The sequence below is a fragment of the Calidris pugnax genome, unplaced genomic scaffold, assembly GCF_001431845.1.
Source record: "Calidris pugnax isolate Ruff unplaced genomic scaffold, ASM143184v1 scaffold175, whole genome shotgun sequence".
NCBI classification, from domain to species: Eukaryota; Metazoa; Chordata; class Aves; order Charadriiformes; family Scolopacidae; genus Calidris; species Calidris pugnax.
This window is the reverse complement of record NW_015090888.1, coordinates 497505-512137: the sequence shown is the minus strand read 5'-3', so window position 1 is coordinate 512137 and position 14633 is coordinate 497505. Positions and strand designations below refer to the sequence as shown.

The 14633-nt window shown below is 45.2% G+C and overlaps 1 protein-coding gene across 5 annotated transcripts; it reads left to right on the top strand.

Moving 5' to 3' along the window:
- The first annotated feature begins 3473 nt into the window (after positions 1-3473).
- Positions 3474-13146, top strand: FAM131B (family with sequence similarity 131 member B). Of its 5 annotated transcripts, XM_014947538.1 has the most exons (8): positions 3538-3700; positions 5173-5208; positions 5565-5609; positions 7367-7489; positions 7666-7759; positions 8333-8563; positions 8906-9049; positions 9474-13146. In XM_014947538.1, the coding sequence occupies exons 1-8, from the start codon at positions 3647-3649 to the stop codon at positions 10016-10018; spliced, it is 1272 nt and encodes a 423-aa protein (XP_014803024.1). In that variant the 5' UTR covers positions 3538-3646; the 3' UTR covers positions 10019-13146. The 5 variants fall into 5 exon arrangements, with proteins under 5 accessions (XP_014803020.1, XP_014803021.1, XP_014803023.1 ...); XM_014947534.1 differs by lacking the exons at positions 5565-5609; positions 7367-7489 and having other exon boundaries at positions 3474-3700; positions 8357-8563; XM_014947535.1 differs by lacking the exons at positions 5565-5609; positions 7367-7489 and having other exon boundaries at positions 3476-3700; positions 8366-8563.
- The last annotated feature ends 1487 nt before the right edge of the window (positions 13147-14633 follow it).

Here is a 14633-nt window from a genome sequence, read left to right as displayed (position 1 = left end):
GTGTCATTTGCCAAACTTTGGGGCTGCCAAGTGGCATGTGCTGAACACCAGGCTCCCCGAGGTTGGTCTCTCTCTTTGGCTAGGGTGGTCTTTGCAGGGCATTCGCAGAGCAGGGTTGCAGACTGTTTTGCACCGTGTGCCAGGATGTCTATCTGGACTTCCAGAAGGGCCACAGCACTATGCTCAGAAACAGCTTGAGAGTTCCTTGAGAGTCCTCAGAAACAGGAAAAAGACCTCGGGTAAATGGAGGTAAAACGGGTACGACACTGCGATCTGCACTGAAGGCTTCTGTACAGCTTGCCTTCTGCTCTGCAGTGGTGGCATCTCTCCTGCCTCTCCAGCATCACTGTCTTGATCAGCTCTGCAGCAGGAATGCCCCAGCCTTCCCCTTCTAGCATGAAGGGTTGCAGATGGAGGGAAGGGTGTTCAAGGGAGACTGAATACGAATGTATTTAGTTCTAAACCACAGCCAAACCTTATAGCTAATGCACCTGGGACTGACAATTGGGCTTTTCAGAATTCTATCTGCTCCTTCCCTTTGCTAGAGATGTTTCTAGCCCTAGAAGGTTTGCTTGGACCCCAAATCTAAGAGGTCTTCAGCCACACTGGGAATGAGCAACCCATGAGCTGGCTTGCTAAGGCCTTGGCCCTCTTGCCTGAACCCAAGCACCCCCTAAACCTCTCTCTCTCTCTCTGTACTGAGCTCAAGATGGCCAGTTTGATAGGTGGTAGTGCAGTCTGCCATGACTCTGTGAAGCAAAACAGAAAGAAATTGTGGAAACCTTCACTTTGATTTCACTCATTCTGGTGTCTCCAGTTCCTGGCACTTGGACCTCCATCATGAAACACATGCACCCAGAATAGGGCATCTTTCATGCCAGAAAACAGTTAGAAATTGAATTTAACAAGAAGACAGGACAGGCTGCACACAATAAGAGCAGGGCATGGCCAGACAACCATACTGATCAACGACTTCTTGACATGCTACCAGCCCATTTTATCCCTTTATCTGTTTTCTCGTATTTGTTTCTAGATCCCTCCCTTTCCCTGCTGTTTCTTCTTCCCCTAAGCATCACATAAATCTAGTGCAAACCCCAAATTATCTTCTCCTGCATCCCATAATGGTCCCATAGCCCTAGGCAGAAACCACCCCCCTCAGTTATGAAGCTGCTTTTGGAAGCCTCTCCCCCTGACTGATCTTGATGGGCTCTTCCCTGTACCCTGGGGCTGAGGCTCTCCTGGAAGAGTCCTGGGAGGGGCTCAGAGAGGTTTTCCCTTCTTGTGAGTCCATAATTTGGGTTCCCATCTGCCCTTGTGCGACTGTGCTCCTCGGGGCTTATGGAGATGGGTCCTTGGTAGGCTGATGTCTCCTGGGATGGGAGCCTGGGAGCAGCCTGGCAGGGCTGTTAGGGTTCCCTTTCCTGTCATCATCTCCCTATGCTCCTTTGTGGGTGTGCAGATGAGCTTTCATCACACAACCTAACATTACTCCCTGCAGTGGGGGGTGCCTGCAGAAGGGATCTGATCTGAATTTAACACAAATTCAGCTCTACGCTCATAGCACATGAACTAATCGTGGTTAGTAGCAATCACAATTAGAAATAAATAATTGAGCGCAGTAAGGCCGAATGTATGCATGTGCGTATCAAGAAAATCAGCCAAGAAGATCACAACCTTGAAAAGTGGTCATTGTCATTGCTCGTCGTAGCCATGTCCTGCCACCTCCTGAAGTCTGGCTGTGTCTGACCCCTTTGCTCACCTTTGTAGCGTGTAGTACAGGAACCTCCTTTTTTTCATTTAAGTTCCCCGAGTTGCAGGAATCTACAACTCGGGGAACAGCAACTTTACTCAGCCTCGTCAGAGGCATATAGGGGATGCTATTAAAGCACTTTGTTCTAATTTTCCTGATGAACAGAAACATACCTGTGTGTGAAGGGGAAAATACGCCTTGGTTCTCTCAGGAAGAGAGATCTTCTTGCACAGCAGAAAATTACGAGATGTGATGGTGCAGTGGACACCAAGTCAAAATAGCATTTGCTTTCTGCTGGTTCTCATCCCGCCATGTTTAGCCCTTTTAAGGGACCAAATTACTCTTTTTTCATTTTGATTCTCACTGATGAGTACCTCAGGTTTCCCACCCGTGAGTGCCTAGGTCCCTCCTGCAGGCCTGGGTAGGCTGGAGCAGAGCATCCCATTTCTACTGGAGAAGGGCAGTGATGAACTGGTGTAAACATGCCAGAGCTGCCAGCACGAGCAAGGGGGTTTGCATATGTCTGTGGAGGAGAAATTTGCTATAGGAGTAAATAAAAAGCTAAAAGCTAATGAAAATAGAACAATTCACATTCAGTGGCATGAACTAGACTACCAAATAGACTAGAGATTGCTGAATTTATCCCAGGAATAGATGATCATTTGGAGAGTTATATTTCTTGCCACGTTCCGAAAGGCTTGAGTTTAAACAGAATACAACCTTTCCTTCATGACATGGGAGCAAATAACTTTTAACAGATTTTGAGGTTGGCACAAAGGGTGAAGGCATAGTAAATTGAAAACTGGACAGAGCACCCACACAGTGCAGTCCCGGTTACTTGGGTTGACTATTTAAAGTGTGCCACTTTGCATTTAGTTTCACTTTAATTACAATTTCATTTTATGGAACAATTTTATTTTTTATCTTTATTCATTCAGTTTTATAATTTCTATTTTATGTGTTAATATTTAATTTTTCTTGACCCTTTAAGTGGTATTAAAATACATCTGAAATCAAAGGGCACAGACTCTACTTTTGAACGGGCGATCCCATTCAAAACCCTGGGAAGCTGTGCAGAGTGCATAGGGATCTGAGTGAACAGGCAGCTGAGTGTGAGAATCTACTGCAAGGTTAGGGCACAAAGGGTTAATGTGATGAGGAGCAGCAAGTAAGTTTTAACTTTATTAGCAGAATGGATGAGAGCAGTCCTGCATTACTGTGTATGCTTTTATGTCCACGTTCTGAAGACCAGGAAAATTTGAGATGCCTTTTAAAAAGAGACACAGATTTATTAAGGAGGCTGGAAGAATACAGTAAGAAACCTAAAGATCTCAGTCTGTTTAGTGTGTCAAGTAGAAAAGCAAGTGTGTGAATAACTTTCCTGAAATGTAATGGCAGGTGTTAAAAGGGTCTTAATCTTGCTGAGAACAGCAAAGCAAGGGCACCAGCAGCTCTAAGCTGATGTCAGACCAATTCAAATGAGAAAAGAGAAATGACTTCTTAAGTGATGATGGTTTAATACTGGAGCAGGATATCAAAAGAATTGGTTCTTTCTGTCACACATCATGACTAGATGCTTTTTCTTCTGGGGAGCTGTGCTTTAGCCAAGCATACATTATGCTTGAGAAAAACATAAATGACTGGTCTTCACATGGAGATACCTGTGTGAAATGTAATTGTTGATGATGTACAGGTGGTCTGATTAAAATAGGAAGGTCTCATTTGAGGCTATTGTGGCCTTACACTCAGTGATTCTCCTGTATGCTGAGCTGACTTGGCTTAAGACTGCTGGAACAAGTTGTAGTGGCATCCAGAAGCCTGACTAGATGTGTTCCCACAGGAAACGAGGTGATTGCAGTAGACTGGAAGGGGCTGAAAGATGTGGACCAAATCAACATGGACAGCACCAGCTCACTGCATGGCAGCAGCTTCCATCGACCTTCCACTGAGGTGAGTGCCTGTCCCAGGCTTTCTTACCCAGGGGGATCAGAAAATTTTGATGCTTTCTGAGTTCAGAAATGGGTGTTTTGCCTCACTGGGGCATCAGTCTGGGAGAGGGCAAGAGTGTTGGTGTGCACCTGAGGGTTGGGCTTTCATATCTTTTTAGTTTGGATTGCACTGAATAGGGTTGAGTCACTCCTTTCAGAATATCCATGGTGAATAAGAATTTGCAAATGAAAGTGCCTTTAACCACTTGTGGCTGAAGTGGAACAGAACATGGATAACTCTGTGGCAGTTCTGACAAGCCTGTAGGTCTGCATTCCTTGAGTAATGAATTCATTGAAATGTCCAACACTATGTCCCAGCTTCTTCAGTGCAGCCATAAAATATTTTGAAGAATCACATTTGTCTCCATTTTGATTTTTAGGGATGCGTTTACTAGTAACTCGCTGGCAATTGATTTCCCATGCAGTATCTCAAGGGCTGGTTCACTTGGTGTTCTGAATTATTGCAGCTTCTGCAATCTTACGTACCTGAATTTTCAGCTCTGTAAGGTTCAGTGTATGCAGTCATGACTAATAAAAAGGTCAAAGCTATTTTAAACACATAATATTTGAGAAATCACAAATAACGTTCACAAATGACATTAACAAATAACGTACAATTTGCAAAACCTTCCAAAGTGCTAATGTGTAGGTGTTTTTATTTCCTTCATATACCTTGCTGGCTTGGAATGTAACTCCAAGAAACTTTGAGTGTCGCAGAATCCTGGCAGAAATTGTGGGGCCCAACCTTGTGTGGAAAATTCAGTTAAATCAAATGCAGATCTAAAAGTCAATGAGCATAAACTATACCTCAGTGAACATTCTGATTTATGTCAATAGATACCATAGGTGTAACTGGTTGATCTAAATTTTCCCGAGCGCCCACATCCCAAACCCAAGATGTTGTGTTGTGAGTTCTCCCAGCTGGAGGAAATGCAGGGTAATTGGTGATTGTAGTGGCTGATGTGGGCAATGGACGTAGTGTGTAAGGGGAAAGTGGGTCAGAATGGACAAACTGAAAAACTACAAGAAGAAAATAAGTCTGTAACTTGCTGTATTCTACTCAAAATACGTAGGTACTGTAGCTCCTCCTTGTGTTAGCCTCAAAGCGATGCAGCTCCCACGCAGGGGTGCCAGCATTGCAGCATTTAGCAACCAAGAGCCGTTTGAAGGGGAGCCTTATGAAAAGGTGTTTGCTTTTCTCTCTCTTACTCTTTCTCTCATCCAGTTTGCTATTGTACCTTCGAACACCGTGGTACCTACAGACACCGTAATCAACAGCAGGGGACGAAGCCAGCTTGAAGGACACAAGTGTTTTTATAACACACCAGATAAAGTGCTGGCTGTTGATTATGGCAAAATGCTAGAGAGATGCATGGATGGTTGTTTGCAACTTGTGTGTTACACTAACGCGATGCCCTTCTTTCCTTTCTTTAGCAAACACGGACAGATTTCTCCTGGGATGGTATCAACGTGAGTATGCGTCAAACCGCTGTTCACATTTCTAGTCATAGGAAGACCAGGACTTGTCTGTCACTGGATACAATGGAGACCAGAATGGAAATGACTGAATATCTTTAGTGCCACTGAAATTCTGGGAATTGTCTAAGATTCAGAGGATGGTGATGAATTTTTGTTTACCTCTGGGTCTTTTGCTGTCTGGCAGGTATTTAGATCTGCAGGTGGCTGTCCTGTCCACCACCTGTCCTCTTTGGGACAAATGTATGTCATTTCATATGTTCTCTTTTTGGGATTTTTGGGCACTGCTAGATGAAAAAGCTGTCTGTCCACGGTAGTCTTTGATTAGAGCATCATTTGATCTTCTCCAGGAGTTTGGGAGAAATATATCCCTCATTTGCGGTTGCATACAGAAAGTAAAAGAATTCTTAATGTCCCCTGGGGGAGATGGTCAGCACCAGTTAACTTCAGTTAACAAGTGGAAGAAGAAGCAAGCAAGCATTTTAATAACATGTGAAAAGATGCCATGAAAAAATATGATTTTATTTTTTTCTTTTTCACTAATGCAAAAACAGCATGCAGAAAGGGGAATAATGCGTATTAGTGCTACCAAATTATTTTTTCTGCTCTGGAGGCTTAAAAAAACATGACATAAATTAGTGTTGATGTTGTGTTGGTTTTTTTATTCTTGGAAAGGCAGCTGCTTATAGCTGCATTTTTGGTATTGTAAGCATTTTCAAATTCCAGATACTTTCAAAACTTTTAAACATTGGTCATTTTCTGGTTCTCTGTGGTTTGAAAGCACAACTAACCCTCACCCTACTGACATCTCTTTTCTTGTGGCACTTAGTGCTTGGGATCTTTTGCCTGTTGTGCAGGAAAATTATGGTGCATGCAGCCACTCTCTAGAAGAAATTTGGCAGGTTTTCCCTCACTGCACTTCTGTCTAGCTCAAATAAAGGTACACAAAGTCATGTTTCCTCAAAGACAGTGCTTATGTGCAGTTCCCCCTTTTCCAACCCATTCTGACTCCATAGAGCTCTTTCCTAATGCAGCTCTTTCTCCCTGTAATTCTTCTTTGGTATCAAAGCTGGCTCATGAATTTCCTCCCCTTCCCATTCATTCCTGCCTTCATGTCATAGCTCTCCAGCCTCGTAGTGGTAGAGACCTTGTGGTAGAGACCTTGTGGTAGAGACCTTCTGCAGTTCACTTTCTTTTCTGGAACATTTTCCATGAGATGTCTCACTGCAGAGCCCCCAGGCTGTCTTGAAACAAACGGGTGGATACTGAAGAGCAGCACCCAGGCAAGAATGACCAGTGGGGGCACAGCTGGATATTCTTCAACCAGCTTCATCACCAAAGAAAAGTCGTCGCAGAACAAGGGCTGCGTTCCCAGCTACACCTTTCACTTTTTAACCGTTCTTCCCCCTGCTTTCTGATTTCTGCACTTTGCATGTTACACACAGACATTCCTGGCTCCAAAGCTACAGGACACCTTCGCCGCTGCGTTTCCACTCAATTTCCAGAGAAATTCACCTCTCATGTTTTCAGAAGTGACTGGGATTATACGCCGTTCAGCATCTTTACAATGCCTTCCTTTGCCTCCAACTATTTGTCTAGTTATTGCTCCTCTGACGTTTCATGAGATTTGTGTCTGTGACCAAATGCTTGCTTCGTGTCAGGATTTAAAATTTTCAGTGTCATGGTCACTGCTTTTGAGTACCTTTGTGTTTGAAACATGCTGGGCTTGATTTTCAGAGAGGTTGAAATGAAGAGCAGAAGCAATGCTTGTTTAGCCCTTGTAAAAATTAAGCCTCGTATGCAATGCCTGGCATCTCTGAAGAAGCCTGATGAGTTCATCTTGAGGGACTGTGTTTTATGATGATGTTTGTGACTGCTGCCTGTCCCAGTACTTTCTTGTCCTTGTTATTCAGGGACTGAGGATGAACATAGAGTAAAGGGAATTAAGCAGAACTGTAGACCTCATTTCTTTAGAGGTAGTTGTAGGTGCTTGAAAGAGGGTGCATCACTGATACAGTGAAAACCAAAAGTATCATATAAAAATTAGTATCTGTAGTATGATGCATTACTGTGTCTTGCCTATCACATTGTCAGCTCCCCACTGTCAGCTCCCTGAATTGTCCATCAGCCATGTCCTGCATCTCTAACAAAGAGTTGGGAACAGTGCAGCATGTCTATGGAGGACTGGCAGCAGCCAAAGGGGGGCTTCTCACAGCCTGCTTCTGCCTCTCCCACTGACCTTGCCATGCTCAGTCCCAAAACTATGCAATATCCAGTCCTGGTTAAATACCCTCTCATTTTTCCTCCCCTTCTTTTGTTCTTTTTCTTGTTGCTTGCTTCTGCTCCTCATCTTCCCCGTACCTTCTGGAATCCTTAAACTGATTTCTCACTTTAATTCACTTCCTTTTCCCCTTTCTGTATATCATTTCTTCATGCTCTCTCTCTTTTCAGCTCTCCATGGAAGACACGACCTCCATCCTTCCCAAGCTGAAACGCAACTCCAATGCTTATGGGATTGGGGCTTTGGCTAAATCATCTTTCTCTGGTGAGGTCCTCAAAATTTGCGTTTATCCTTGGCAGTTCCTCTCCATAGGCCTTTGTGCCTCTTCCCATATCCCTCTGTTGCTCTCCCCTTCTGTTGCTCCTTTCTGACTCTTGCCTTTTTGAGGCCTTAGAGGAGTCTCCGTCACCGTGGTTCTAGATGCAGAAATCTCTTAGTTGTTGCCCTATCAAAGAACAGATTTGTCTTACTCCTGTTGGCTTCTTGCTGTGCACCCCAGCTCAGACATCTTCAGTTGCTCCCCCTCAAACAGTCTTGGGTTTAACCCCATTTTCTGTTTCTTAGTGTGTTCACTTCCAGCTTCATCCTTCATGCCCAACCCTGTCCTAAATGGATTCTAGGCAAGGAAGGAAATGGTCTTTCGTATTTGGGGTTTCCTTTTTCCCCCATTCTGAGAGCCGGTCCAAGGAAAGATGGAGAAACTCTCCCGGAGAGTGATACAGTGAAAGATGGGAGACACCCACCCTCAGGCCTGAGCCCCGTCAGGAAAGGAGGGGAGAAGCTCCACTTTCAAGAGAGGTGAACAGCATGGCGGACAACCCTGGAGCTGTGTAATAGCCCCTCCTTGTTTTCTAATGTCTGGCCCCTTAGGGATATCTCGCAGCATGAAGGACCATGTCACAAAGCCAACGGCCATGGGCCAAGGCCGGGTGGCTCACATGATTGAATGGCAAGGCTGGGGCAAGGCTAACAGCCAGCAGCAGCAGCACACGCATGAGACGGCCCGCAAGGACGCTGATGCCTACTCAGACCTGAGTGACGGTGAAAAGGAAGCCCGGTTCCTTGCAGGTAGCGCTAACTTCTTGGCACGTGGATTGGAATGGTTGGGATGTCCCAGAGCAGAATCCCTGAGAGACCAAAGTACAGGAATCTGGAAAAAAAACAAAACCACACTCGGGGCGGGGGGAGGCCTGTGGGTGGTTCAGGTGGCAGGAGGAGATGAAAGACTACGGTTGGAGTATTGCTCATGGAATGTGAGGTGGAGAGGGTGAGGGCTGACTGTGGGTGATGGGTGTTGCTGGGATAGGACAAGAGTGGGGCAGAGTGACCAAGAGGTGAGGTCAAAGGGGGTGGTGAGAAGTGAAGACTTTCACACGTCGCTGCTTCCCCTCCCTGTCTCCTTTGGCACAGGGGTGATGGAGCAATTTGCCATTTCTGAGGCAACTCTCATGGCCTGGTCCTCCATGGATGGTGAGGATGTGAGTGTAAACTCAAATCAGGAGAACCCAGCAGGCAACTACTCCGAGAACTATCAGGAGCTCATGGAGAGCCAAGGTGAGCCACAGTGCCTCTTGCTAATCTTGAAACGCCCCTTTCCTGCTCTTGCTGTGTTGCTCTCTTTCCCTCTACTTTGTTTTATTCAGGGTAGCCTCAATTTTGGGAATTGGGATCTAGCAGATTTTTGTGGAGCTGTCCAAGGAATCTAATCTTGACCGGGAAGCTTCAAAGCCCAGTTCCTTTGCCCTTTTTCGGGCACAAGTGGGGAAAGCTATCAGCTCTTGCAGTCAATTGTGGCTATAATCATGTTAATCTACTCACTGCCTAGAACTACCTTTTCTCTTCACCCTCCTCCCCTCTAAAGCATTTATCTACCCTCTAAGTGCAGTGCCACGCTCAGGCAACCAAGCTATCTGTCTGAAGGAGCCAGCTTGGCCTAGAGAGGGTGTCTAACTGTGTTGTTTCCCTCTTTTGCTTGCAGAGCATATGGCCCAGACGCAGTATGACAGCTGGCCTCATTCCTACGTCTCGCAGGGCATGTATTGCTTAGGTTCATCTGATGCCTGGGAGACCAGTGACCAGTCCCTCATCGCCTCCCCAGCGACCGGCTCCTACTTAGGCCAGAATTTTGATGAGTCCCAGACAAACCTTCAGGAGAGCATCCTGATTCAGAGCAGCCTTCTCCAGCAGCAACAGCTGCAGCAACAGCGGCAGGAGCAGAACTTCATCCAGAGCACGGGGCTGGTCCACGTGTGGCCCCTGCAGACTGCTCAGGGTGGGGGTGGGGCTGAGTCCAGCACGTACATGGAGGACCACATTGAGGATGAAGGGAACCCACGGCTGGAGAAGGCTCCTCTCCTAAACAAGAAGCCCTCTCCAGAGGAGGATGATGCAGTGTGCCGGGACCTGGAATCACTGTCTCCTCGAGAGGAGATGGAACATGCTGCACTGAGCCGCAAAGTCTCAGACGTCACCTCCTCTGGGGTGCAGTCCTTTGATGAGGAAGAGGGAGAAACAAACAACTGATGCTTTCTGTGAAGTTCTCATCACTGCTGAACAAAGAGAGGGGTGGCAAGGAATGAAATGACAGGGATTCTTCTCTCCAGCTCCCCATACTTCCGAGCAGACACACCTTCCATTCCTGACATTTAATTATTTTTTTAAACAAGTGCAAAGTCTCAAAGTGATTGACACATGAAGACCTCTTCTTCCCCTCCGCCATGGACACGTATTTTTGATTTTCATTGCTGTGGGCAACACATGTGAGGTGCTTGGAGAGATCTGGATTGGTAAATCATTTCTAAATATTTTTAATACAAAGTCTTGGCTATGGATACAAACTCTTCTGGTACTGGGGGTATGGCTGATGAGACAGGCTTGGTATAGAGAGCGGCTATGGGGCTAGAATCCATCGCGGCAGAATGGGTGTTGCTGTGTGGACCCTTGGATAGAATATATGAATATAAACTGGGTTAAAATGAAGATAATGGCTTTACAAATAACAGATTGCACTAGTATTGTGGTTGTGGCTGATGCAGAGGATAAGGCTGTATTCAATACAGCCCGTCCCGAGTTTGAAAGGTTCCTCTGTGTAACCAGATCCTCGATAGCACCTTGATGTGAAATTGCAGGCTGGGTGGATGCAAACCACTGCTCCGTGGGCAGGGGCAGTGCTGCAGGACAGATGGTGTGGCTCTGCGGGCACGGCTCCGCCGCGGCGAGGAAGGACGGATGCAGACACGCATCGCACCCCGCTCTCAGATGTTCACACTTTGGTCTCTTTCTAACCTTTCACGTGTTTGTTTCTCTCTTTGACATTTCCACCTTCCCAGGAGCTGGCAAGAGCGGTGCGTCTTTTTTGGCATTGGGCACTGGATGCCAGTGGAAAGGACATTTTCAGCTACAGAGATAGTCATAAAAAGCTGACTCTTGTAGGGGGGGCTTGAGAACATGTCCGTCTTGGTGCTGCTGCTGTATCCTTCTGTCTTTTCCCTTGCCAGCAGTATGGGGAGACCCAGAGAGTAGGCAGCTGATCCAGGAACAGCGTGTACAGCTATGAGATCACAGATAATCCAGTTTACATTGGAGTTTTCGGTTTTTGGGGTTTTTTTTAACCTTTTTATATTGCTGGGTAAGTGTTCCTAACAAAGCAGTTAGCGGTGGGAAAGGCCTGTACTCCAGTCATCACTTAACAGAAATACTGCACTTTTCCCATTTCTGCCACTCCTTCTGCAGTGCCAAATGTAGCTGAAGGAAAAGGGGTGAGAGGAAGTTTTTTCCTCCTATTTATTTCTTCTTCCTGCCTATATTTTCTTCTTTTGTTTCCCTACCCCCAAGCAATGTAAATAGTGCTCAGTACTTGGTCTGTTTGTTTTTCCCTCGCATCTCTTTGTTAGGAGTGGAGAAAGCTAATTTCAGGAGTTTTCCCTATTTGTACGGGTTCTATATTTTTTTTGTTAAAAAAATACAGTTCATTGACTTAGGGGGAATTTGGTCTCTTGCAATTCCTCGCCATGTTTCTACAGACCTCCTTTTGAGGGGGGGGGGGAGTTGAAAGGAAATTGAAGAAATTGTCTTCTTTTAAGCTCTCACCAGAAAATAAACAGGGACAAAAGCAAAAGTAAAAATTATACAAGGCTGTCGATTTTGCCAGAGGACCAAACAGAACCAGCAGAGATTATCCAAGTGCTGAGTTTTAATTGCAATACCTCTTGTGAGGAAGCATCAGCAAAGCATGGGTTTAGATCAGATGCTAGATCTGGTGAGCTGGAGGAAGGAATTTGCCTGGACACTGCCATACTGTCCCAGGGGCAACTCTTTCTCACTTACTCTGACTCATATCTACACTGTTTAATTCATGATACATTTGTCTCTTCTTTGCCTCCTCTCTTCAGGCTCGGTGTATTTTTTGGATGACAGGAGAGTGACACATCCTCCTTTCCTGATTCAGGTTTAGTCCCAGCGTATTTGCAGGGAAGAATGTCTGAGGAGAACAAAATACGACTGAAGTAGTGTCATCAAGTGTCAGAGTTCAGACAGCTCCTGGCAAGCAAAGCAGAGGATGTCCAGGAATTATGGAAAGTACGAATGGGACTCTCAGGTAGAACTTTACCCCACTCAGCTTTCTCCCCCTTAGACGGGCAGCTGCATGAAGAGGGTCTCCTCTGTGAACGCCCAGGTCTTTCCAGCCGAGTCCACCTCAGGTGGATCTGTCTTCCCTCTCCGTTGCACCTCTAAAGGAAAGACCTTTGGGGTATTTAAATAAGACTGATGATTTGGTGTAGGTAGGAGATAAAAGTTTTTGTGACCACCTTTTTTTACCCATTTGCTTGGGCTTGCTTACATCTCTCTAAGGAGGTAGCTCTTGTCCCGAATGATGACCTTTCAATATCTCTTTAAAAATGTTTACATGTTCAGATGCTAACCTCCCCTGGGCAGGAGGGCCAGTGCTAGGTCATTGTCCTGAACTGGTTTGGGTCTAGCCTTGGAGCAAGGCCTAGGAAATCTCACTAATCAGAACAGGGAGGAGGGGCAAGTGCCAAGAGCACCCCAGCAGATGACAAATGAGTAAGTGTTAACCTTTTCTTATTTCTTTTTTAAAAAGCCTTCAGGGAAACAAAAATGGTCGGGTATGTTCCTTTGTGGGAGAAGATTTGGGTGGCTTATTGCTTTTTTCTCCAAACCATTTTGTTCCCATGTGCCTCTCCAGGACCAATCTGGATGTTTACGGTAACTTTAAGAGTAGCTTCTAATGATCCCTCTGTGTTGTTTACAGGATTGGGACAAGTGGGTCAGCTTGTCCAGGGCTTCTTTTTCTTTTAATGTGGACATGTGGTATGTTTACTGAGATGTCTGATTGATGTCTAGAAGATGTGCATTATCTCCATGCAAGGCAGTGACAGGGAATTATCTAGATGGGAAAAAGTGTGAAAAAATTGACCTTATAGAAAATTCTATGGAGCTCAATAGAAAGAGAAAACCTATCTGTAGAGTTTCCTAAACTCTGTGGAATGGGATAGAGAATTATACCCTGCTGTATAATTCCATAACCTGATCTCCAGAAAGTTGTAGATAAAAAGCTGTAGAACTCTCATTCTCTGTGAATTCAGACTAAATTTTTTTTTTTCATAAAGGTCTTGACTTTCTGTGAATAATAAAATTTCAGCCTTTTTCTGAAAAAAAAGAAAAAGACTATTTTCCATCATCTCTCCCTGGTCTAAAAGAGACGTGTATCTATGTTTATCAGGAGCTTGACTGGAGAGAGCAGGTCTGCCCATCCAGACTTGCTACCTGAGCGAGCACCTTAAGCTGAATGAGTCTCTTTAAAAATGGAAAATGGTTTGTATAACCCGGCCTTTTCTTGTGTAACAGGCCTGCTGCTTCTGGGTATCCAGTATAAGAGAGAGGGACCTGGGACCTACTGTACATTTCCCAGAAAAGCCGTTATTATATAGCTACACCTATTCAAACATATGGAAGTCACAGGTGCTCCGTGAGCAAGATTTGGCCTGCAGCTCCTTTATCCTGGTGGGGAGGGATGAGTTGGAGAGAGTCCAGCCAAATACTCAGAGCCCAAAGTGAATTTGTGAAGCTGAAAACAAGAAGGAAAGGTAAGCTCAGTATCCCTGATCTACAGTTACTAAGAAACTGAGCCCTGCTGTTCGTTTACACAAAGCCCTTGTAAAGCAGAGCTGCACTACATGAAAATGTTGGGTTTTCTTGAAGCAGCAGAGGTAGAGGATTCCCGTCTTTCCCCTCAGGCCTTTGCCTTCGACAGGAACTTGTTGAAATTGTGCTGAACGTGAAGGAAGGCTTAAATGCAGGTCACCCTAATGAAAAAAGACCTCCGATTCCACTGCAAGAAAATTCTCTCTTATTCTTTGTCCCATTATTGCTCATGTCTGATCAGGGAAAATTTCTTAAGTTTTTCTTTTATAGTAATCTTTGCATGCTTTGTGAGCTCTCTTCAACTCCATTACCTCAGGCTCTGGGATGGAGGAGTCAATCTGCTTCTTTCAGTTTCTGTGCCTCTAAATCATTCTCTTTTTCTGGGAAGCTGCTGACAAGTCACCCACTTGCTTTTTTCCCCCCTTTAAAAATTTTAGCATCACCTTTCATGATAGGCTTGCACCAGAGAACAGAGTTTAGCCTTATCTCTAAGCTGATCAGATGGTGAGTTGCTGTGAAGGAGGCAGCCCTCTGCCCTGACTTGGCTCACCTGTTGGGTTTTCTTGAAGCAGCAGAGGTAGAGGATTCCCGTCTTTCCCCTCAGGCCTTTGCCTTCGACAGGAACTTGTTGAAATTGTGCTGAACGTGAAGGAAGGCTTAAATGCAGGTCACCCTAATGAAAAAAGACCTCCGATTCCACTGCAAGAAAATTCTCTCTTATTCTTTGTCCCATTATTGCTCATGTCTGATCAGGGAAAATTTCTTAAGTTTTTCTTTTATAGTAATCTTTGCATGCTTTGTGAGCTCTCTTCAACTCCATTACCTCAGGCTCTGGGATGGAGGAGTCAATCTGCTTCTTTCAGTTTCTGTGCCTCTAAATCATTCTCTTTTTCTGGGAAGCTGCTGACAAGTCACCCACTTGCTTTTTTCCCCCCTTTAAAAATTTTAGCATCACCTTTCATGATAGGCTTGC